The sequence below is a fragment of the Haplochromis burtoni genome, unplaced genomic scaffold (genome assembly GCF_018398535.1).
Source record: "Haplochromis burtoni strain Fernald_Lab_line unplaced genomic scaffold, NCSU_Asbu1 Contig_31, whole genome shotgun sequence".
NCBI lineage: Eukaryota > Metazoa > Chordata > Actinopteri > Cichliformes > Cichlidae > Haplochromis > Haplochromis burtoni.
The window spans coordinates 767,323-776,504 of NW_024582392.1; the positions used below are offsets into that span (position 1 = coordinate 767,323).

General features: G+C 36.5%; 1 protein-coding gene across 1 annotated transcript; it reads left to right on the forward strand.

Moving 5' to 3' along the window:
- Positions 1–4,010: 4,010 nt before the first annotated feature.
- On the forward strand, positions 4,011–8,863 carry r3hdml (R3H domain containing-like). The gene is made up of 6 exons (XM_005918773.2): positions 4,011–4,100; positions 5,357–5,566; positions 6,363–6,481; positions 6,604–6,706; positions 7,502–7,617; positions 8,146–8,863. Exons 1-6 carry the CDS (start codon positions 4,095–4,097, stop codon positions 8,267–8,269), a joined length of 678 nt encoding a protein of 225 aa, XP_005918835.1. The 5' UTR covers positions 4,011–4,094; the 3' UTR covers positions 8,270–8,863.
- The last annotated feature ends 319 nt before the right edge of the window (positions 8,864–9,182 follow it).

Here is a 9,182-nt window from a genome sequence, read left to right on the forward strand (position 1 = left end):
CAGTTCATTTGTGCATTTAGGAAAAAATAAACTTCTGATATATTTGTATTCATTGTTATTAAATGACAGCCAATAAGTTCCATTAAAAAGTATATAAATATCTATAAATATATGTTTAAAAATTTTGAAAAGGGCTAAAAATGTTAAAATTAAATACTAATCAACTGAAAAGATGCAAACTAAAGTTTTAGCAAATCACACCCACCTTGTTTTAATAGAGATTTTTCTAAAATTGTAAAAGCAAAACAATTTTTCACCACTTATCATTTTCTCATAGTTACCCTGATCCCTGCTTTTATAAACACACTATTCTAATGTCAAACAGCCTCTGCATGTATTTTAAGTGTTATGGTTTTATATTTGTATATATCTGGTTTATGCTGCAGCCCCCATGTGATGTTTCCTACAGTGTTAGTGAATAGTAGCTCAGCTTTAAAGATTTTATCACAATACCTTTCTTTCCTTTGAGGCTGGCAAATACTCTGCAGTACAGCCACACTTTCACCTTTCTCCTCTGTCAGCGGGAAGCACCAGATGACTGAATAAATATACTTTGAGCCTGTGCTGCTTGACCTTTTTCTTTCCTTCTTTTTGATATTTAACAGCCAGGTTTGATGGATATATTCTCCCTTCTTTGATGTGTGACGCCTTATATATCAACTATGTGCAAAAACTGTCATGCATGTGGCTGATGCTAATTTTAAAAGTTGGGTCTTTGCATTCAGTACGTTAAGTTCAAGCTAATCTGTTCATTCAGCTCCACTGACAGAATGCTAAAGAGATTTGAACAAAAAATCAAGAACAATACTAATATGAAAAAGTGCAAGTAGATAGAAAGTAGATATAAAAAATAAACAGTTGCCAGTTATAGACAAGCAAGTGGAAAAAGTGCTTGAGTTTAAAGGATCAACAACACGATGTGACATTGACCTTGTGTGCGTTCAAGGTTTTTTTTGCCTTTCTGTGCATTTCACACACAAATTACAACGTCTGGGAGCCTATATGGACGTATGCTGCAGCATGACTTTAAAGGCTACACTATGTTACCTGACCAGCCAGGTGACATAGTGGAATCTTCAGACAAAATGTGGCCATTGATGTTGAGTCTTTCTCTTCTGCTGTACTAACAAGGCAAATAGGAAATGCAGGGGTAGATGATCTAGACAAGAATAATGCTAAGTAATGCACCTATGACTACTGACTGTGACAGCAAGTAAAGATGTTCCAATGCACAAAGCAGAGCCATGTGCATAAAGTATAATAAAAATGTGCAGTAAACAGGATTTCTGTGAAACCCGCTCAAATATATCTCAGTAAGATGGTGCAGAACAGAATAAAATCACTTGAAGACTCACAGATGAAGCAAAATACTGGCACAGAAAAAGGGAGAAACAAAGAGTGGGCAGGACATTAAGACATGGGTGACCCAAACAGGGCAGGTAATCACACTGGAGGAAAAACCTAAAATGAAAAATTCTAACAAAGATAAATTATGACCTTGAAGACCAGATGAAACTTCAAGATGAAATAAAGTATTTTATTATGTTAGCTGCTATAATAATCACTTGATCTCCATAGAAAAATATAATTTGGAACATGAATTGCTTTCTCATGCCTATTCATGCCTAAGTGGTCGAGAGTTGAACATTCAGCAGAAATGATATAAAGTATGGAATGTGCTGGAAAAATATTGTAGTGCGTGCATTTAAAACCAGCAGATTCCGCTGCCCTACTTGCTAGACGTGCATCCTTGCAGCTTCATCCCTAAACTAGTAGGATCTCTGTTTTTTGACACAATGGAGAAGATCCAGCATGCAGAGCAGAAGCATAAATACAAGGGGACATTCACTGAGAGCTCTAAAAAATATCAGCTGCACTGCATGCAGTCTGGACATGAACAATGATATGGTCATGACTTCACTGGCAAAATTGATATCTAGTAAAGATTTCATAATTTTGTAGTCCAGTTTTGTGCTTTCCCCTGTGTCATCTCTCTGACACCATTACCTGTAGATCCAGGTGATGCAGTGCATCTTCAAAATCTCTTGAACCAACAACAGCTGCAGATAAACCCTGAGTCTGCAGCCACTTTCTCCCTCCTTTTTCTTAAATGCACATTCTTTGCCCATCTCCTACAAGCTTCCTATTATCCTGCTTATTCAGCTTTTTATTGTATTTTTTATTGAAGAAATCCAGCGAGGTAAGGAAACTAAAACATCTCCCGTAAACCAGCCTCAAGCTCTGAAATTCTGAATTCCTTTTTTATTTAATATAAAGATGTCTGTTATTGATTCCAGTAATAATTATTTCTGAACAGTATTTATCATTAGGTGTTAAAACCACAACTCTAACTCCTCTTGTCCACACTTAGAAATTACTGAAAAGTCAGATGTACAACAACATAATATAACCAAGCTTGCATTATTAATTAAGAATAATGTAGGGGAGACCGGGGATAGTTGTAACGTGGGTCAGTTGTAACAATTTCTAATTTCTCCAATCAGGGCTAAGTTTCAAATGATGTGACTCATCCTGTGCATGCCCAATTCAGTTCTGCTATCACATGTGAAAAATCAGCACATTTTGTCAAACACAGACAATTTAACATGAAAAAAAGTAATTTGTATGCCAAAAAGTAAGTTTTTCTACTTTATTTCAATTTCTAATAGCATTATCTGCTTTGCAGTTAAACTCATCAAACTTAAATTATGTTATTTGTATGTCTATGGGGATATATTCTGTGTAGGTCTTTAGTGCTAATGTTTTAGCCGTTGGCTGTAATGTTAGCTAGTTCATGGCTATAGGAGTCTGGGTCAGTTGTAACAGCAACAGTCTGGGTTAGTTGTAACAATAATGCAGATGTTACAACTTACCACACTATTACTTTAACTTATATTAAACAAGTTGGGGCAACGACATCAGCAGAGAGAGGTTCACTGGTCGCTTTTGTATATGCGGTTAATGCCATTGGCAACACAATTCCTCCACTGTTTGTGTTCCCACACATACATTATGCAGACCACTGTGTCAGAGATGGACCAGTAGGAAGTACTGGTAGTGGAAATAAATCAGGATGGGTGCAAGAAACAGATTTCCTCATCTTTCTGAAGCACTTTGCAAACCACACCAAGGTAAGCCATGATAAAAAGTAATGGAATTGCGATGCTGGTGAACAACTACATTTTTTCAGCTTCATTGTTATGTTCAAAATTGGTGCAAGAGTTGTAGGTTATAATGCCCACTGAGCCAATGAGGCCAAACTCAAGGAAGACCAACCAAAATTAATGAAATATTCAGTTGCAGAAAATTCCATAATTTGTCTTTTTTGGGGGGTTGGAATATGTTCAAAAGCTAGATTTCTGCATTCTGTCACACACACACATAGCTACATAAATGGATGTAAGTGCATTCATGTGTTGAATAAACAAAGATTACATGTTAATGTTTTGTTAGTACCCTTATTTCATTGTGTTACATTTCACCCCAGGATATGTTACAACTAACCCAGACTATGGGGTTAATTGTAACATTTCACTCTTTGTGTTTGAGACCATACCATGCAATGGGTAATTGTGCTGCAGAGAAAATAGCTGCACTATTTAATAGCAGAGACATGTAAATACTTTGCATTACATTTTGAATCCACTACCTTAAAAGAGCTTCAATTTACAGACAGAAATGTGAAAAATGTTACAACTATCCCCGGTCTCCCCTACAATAATATACAGTTAAAACATATAAAATGTATGATTCATTGTGAAAATGTTTACTTGCTGCTGCTGATAAATACAGAGGTTAAAGTAAATCAAATCAGATGTGGTTCTGACCCTGTCAAAAAGGATGGCGGTCGGTAAAATATTTTATGATTGAGATTCACGTTCTCAGATGCAATTTCCTGTGTTTGTGAAGTAAGGAGAACGAAAGAGACAGACAATAAATTTTCAGGAAAGAAGAAGAAGAAGTCAGCATACAGGAGGGTTTGTGCTTCAGTTAAAACTGCCTGCCACACATGACAAACGGGCTTGTTTGCAAACGCTCACTCTGAAGTGAGGAGCTCCTCTGCAGCTTGTCTGACTCTGTGAAAGGATCCACTGATGCAGGTACGAGGCTCAGCTTATTCCACGCACTGTGTACAAGGCATGATTGAAGACTGCAAAGAAAATGAACATGTGATAATGAAGTGTTTAAATTAATTGAACGTTTAATCTTTCAGCAATCATGGTTTCTGACCTGTTCTAATAGTTTTTATCAATACCTTGCTGTGTGTTTTTTTGAAGACCACCAAAACTAAGAACAAAACAAAAACAAGTAGTGGATGGGTAAAATGATATTTTCTGACTGGGAAAATGCATTAAATTGAGGTATACTGAAATGTATTGACATTCTTGTTATTTAACAAATTGTTCTTCTTACACCAACTTTATACTTCGTTTGTCCTTCAAGTAGTTGTTAAGGTTAATTGTGTGATTGCTAACCTGATATGGACTTGTTATAAAATCCATATGATTTATGATATTTCTCAAATTTTGTTATTAAATAATAATAATAAGTATAATAATAATAGGTAATAGAAATAAAACACATTGCAAAGTGACCTCAAAACCTTTTGGGGCTTTTTTCACTTTTGTCAGAGAGCACACAGTGAAACATGAGACAGTAAAGTGTGGAGAAAGTGGGGGAAGACACACAGCAAAGGCCCTGAGGTCAGACTTAAACCCAGGCTGATGTATTTATCTCTGCAGCAGAAGGTCACGTGCTCAACCCAGAGAGTTAAACTGACTCCTTTTCCTTTTATGAATAGTTGGAGGAGGACAAAGGAGGGGGGAACAACTAAGCTGTAGTGCCTCTTCACCTCACTGTGCAATACCTTTTGTGCAATACTTTTGTAAATAGTCAACAGTGCAATAGACCCCAATACTTGAAATGTGCAATTCACTTGTATTTTTATTTTTTATTCCTATTTATTCTATTTATCCCCTTCGTATATTTTATTTATATTGTCTCTGTATTTATATATATGTGTGTGTGTGTGTGTGTGTGTGTGTGTATATATATATATATAATATTCTGTAACTCTGTAACTTCTGTCGGTGCTGTGCTTTTTGGAAATCGAATTTCCCAGAGGAACCCACCCGAGGGATTAATAATGTTCTATCTAATCTAATCTAATCTAATCTAATCTAGTTGCAAAAAAAGGGTCACCTTTACAAATATGTTGATGAGACACTCTTTTGCCTCTTATCTGGTTTAATTAACCAAATTCAGCACACAACTTATTAAATTACCATATGCCTGGGATTTGACTGTGTTTTTTACTTGTAAATTTGACTATCATGTAATCTGCTCTGCTCCTCAGAGCTGCTGCCTCCTCCTCCACAGGCCTCAGATGACTGCTTGTGTTCAGCTTATGCTGGCTGCCACCCTGTGGATGATGCCTGGAGGCGTCAATACTTATCGCAGCAGACGTAAACCAGCAATTTCACCCAGAGAGATGAATGCGCTGCTGGATTACCATAACCGAGTCCGCTCTCAGGTCTTTCCTCCTGCTGCTAATATGGAGTACATGGTGAGGCACTTGTATATATATGGACACACATAGACAGTTTGTTTGTATAAAATGCACTAAAAAGGTTAAATAGTGAGGTGATTGTTACCTCCAGCAGTTCATTATACAAACTAGCAGGCAGCTTATAGTGAAGACCCCAGCTCTGCTACATGTGCTGCAGACAGTGCTGAACGAATTGAAAATGGGGAGTCAGAGACCTCTGCTGGACAAACTATGAAATTACAGAATTCCCAAATCCATCCATGTAAGCTGAATCCAATAAACTGGTGATAAGCCAATATCGGCTTTAATATCAACCAACTGATTAATTAGTCAGAGTCTAGAATACATAAAATATGACAAGAAAACAAATAACTTAAAAAAATACTCTACAGTGCTCAAGACAAAACAATATCTTCTTGATAACTTTGCATTAAATACAATTCTGTGGTATTTTTGTAGTTTTGTTTATGTTCTTTTGAAGTTCTTCATTGTATTTCAGAGGGCTATGCTACTTTTTACTTCATGTGCTACCTCACAATATAAAATAGCAGAATTAGTCATTACAGGCACTAGTCACTGCAATCAGTTACAGTGATAAATTACTATTTTATTGTTGGCCCTTCAATAAAAGTAACCATGGAGAAAAACAATAATAATGTGATCATGACTTGGGAGCATTGCCTGCATAGTTTGGGTGTTTGACTTTGTGTGGCTTTGGTGTTTTATACAGAATAGGAAAAAATGTCATGTCATGTTAGGGATTGGTTGTTAGTGACAGCTCCTCTGTTATTCTCCTTTTCTGCTATTTATGCAGCTGTGGGATGAGGGACTTGCTAAGTCAGCTGATTCATGGGCTTCACGATGTGTTTGGGATCACGGTCCGACACAGGCCATGAAATACGTGGGTCAAAACCTGTCAGTCACTTCAGGAAGGTAGTACATAGCTAACAAACTGTGGAAACACTGAATGCTCATTATAATCATATATTGGTTTTTTTTATTAATAAAATAAAACAAACACTATATGTATGATATGTTGATTCATAATTTAAAAGGTACCAGTCTATCACAGATCTGGTCAGGTCCTGGAACGATGAGAGGCATCACTTCTCCTACCCAAACAGATGCAGTGGGTCAGTGTGCTCTCACTACACTCAGGTATGATATACTCAGTGATTCCATTTTAGTACATTTGAGTGAGATAAAATTAAACATGTGTTTTTCTTCCCTATGCTGTATAATAACCATTAGATATTTATATGTTTGTACATACTGTGAAACTAAGTGTTAAGATATTAAAAAATACATTTATCATCAATTTCATTAATTTCAAAATGCAGAAAACAGTGAAAACCTGAAATAAATAAATATTTTTTCAGCTCACCTATAGAAACAATAGCACACAGCTTTTCTAAGCACTTATCTGGTGGGTTTTTCTCGGCACTTTGAAGAGCTTTTCACAGTTTTTCTGTGTTTTCTGTCTCTTCATGTATTCTCAGTCTGACTCTATGATGGTGATGCTCAGAACTCTTTGTTTAGGGTTGTTGATTTTACACAGAATCAATGCACATCCATCAGATGTCTTGTGTTCTGTTGTATATCCTAATAATGTAATAATGTAAAGTGTGTGCAGCTCTTTAGGCACATTTAAAACAGTAAATATAGCACCATCAGTGTATGTGTTCCATAAAAAATGTGGCTTCAGTTATTGAAAAACTCATCATTTAGATTATAATCAAGTATTTATAATCCATTCTTTCTGGAAAAGGTCGGATCCTTTTCTGTTTTATTTTATTAAACACTACTTTCTTGCTTTGGAGGGTTAAAATGCATATGTCTGGGTTTAAAGCAGCCTAACAGTTGTGTTTTCAAATTAGCGCTAACCTCTGTAAATGTGTGTGCTTTGACTTGTGTGCATATGAAGAGAAAACATGTGTCTACGGTTTGTGTCAGATGGTGTGGGCGAGCACCAACAGAGTGGGATGTGCTGTCAGGAAGTGCTCCAACATGGACGTGTTCGGCAGCACCTGGAGGGAAGCAACGCTGCTGGTCTGCAACTACTTGATAAAGTAAAGTTTGGGAAATATGCTCATTCACTTTTTCACCAAAAGTTTGAAGATGCAGCTCAAAACTGTGGCTTCCTCCGAGACACACAGGATGCCTATTTTTTAAAGTAGAAAATAAGTATCCTCTATGCAAATGCTAATAAGCTAATCATTGTTGGTTGTAGTTTCAGTTTTAGTCTACTATTAGATCTTGAAAATGCTTTAAATCCAAATGATCTGTTTTATTTCACACATATGGGATCAGTTTAATGTTTTTAGTTCAAACCAGGTTCAAATAGGACACAAGAGGCAGATTTCAAGAACAAAAAGTGAGCTTTACTTGTATATACAAATGTCTTAATGAAGTTGGCAAAAATAAGAACAAACAAACAAACAAAAACAAAACGGTTGCTGTTTTCGTCCATGTTCTAAGTAAAAAAGAAAGAACCAATACAGACCCAAACCCTGCTCTCACAGGTGCAAATACTCATTTAACTATTACACTCAGAATCTCACCTTTTAATTAGCTAAATATATTTCTTTGTATTTCAGAGGAAACTGGGTAGGAGAAGCTCCGTATAAGACTGGAAAGCCATGTTCTCTCTGTCCATCCAGCTACAGAGGCTCCTGCTGGAGAAACCAGTGCACACTGAACAAAAAACCCAGGAGACTTTAACACAAGAAAGAAGCTATTAACACAACACAGTGTTTTAATTTGTAAACTGAAAAAAAGAATCCGCAACAGTTCCAAATGTGACTCACAAAAGCTGTACAACAAGACAATCTGGATAAATGACGCATGTGTCCAGTTACCACTGTTACCATTTGTACTGTAAATACTTTATTTACTGCAACACTTGAATTTCTATTCCAGTTACAAAATAATGTTACAACTGTTATTTCCTTTGACTTTTAGGAGCTTTGCACTGTTAGAACCTGTTTAATAATAATAAAAAAAAGCAGTTTTATGCTACAAGTTGCTCATTTTAGCCCTGATATACATCTTTGATTGTCTTTCTAGACTGTGAACCTGTTCCCACAGTAAATGACAATGCATTTATGGTTGCCTGTTTGCCTGACCGAACATTAATTAAGTTATAAATAACTGATGAGGCTGTATATTCAGCACAAGTAATTCGCTGTTCACCACTTGTGTTTATTCACTGCAGCTGCAGGAAATTTTCTGTCCTGCATTTCACCTCATTACAGCTCAGCATTTACCCATCAGAGACTTTTTCTGTCATAAACCCCAGCCTAATGCAGCTTTTATGGCCTAAAATACGAGGGAATCAGCTGTGCCTCCCAGCTCAACTGATTTGTGGACACACACACACACACACACACACACACACACCCAAACGTAAAACATTTGATACAGAAACCAGTCTCTCCCAAGCAAACAAAGTACCTCACAAACAAGTATAAAGAGCAGCTGAGATCAGCACTTTGTTGACTGTAATGACTGTTTATTTAGCAGCTCTATTCAGAAATGGAGAGTGGGTGTAATTTTCTTTCTTTGTGCAAGGTGTTTCTCCTTACTCTACATTTTTGTGCAGGTGTGGTTTTACAGGTAATTGCATACACTGTTT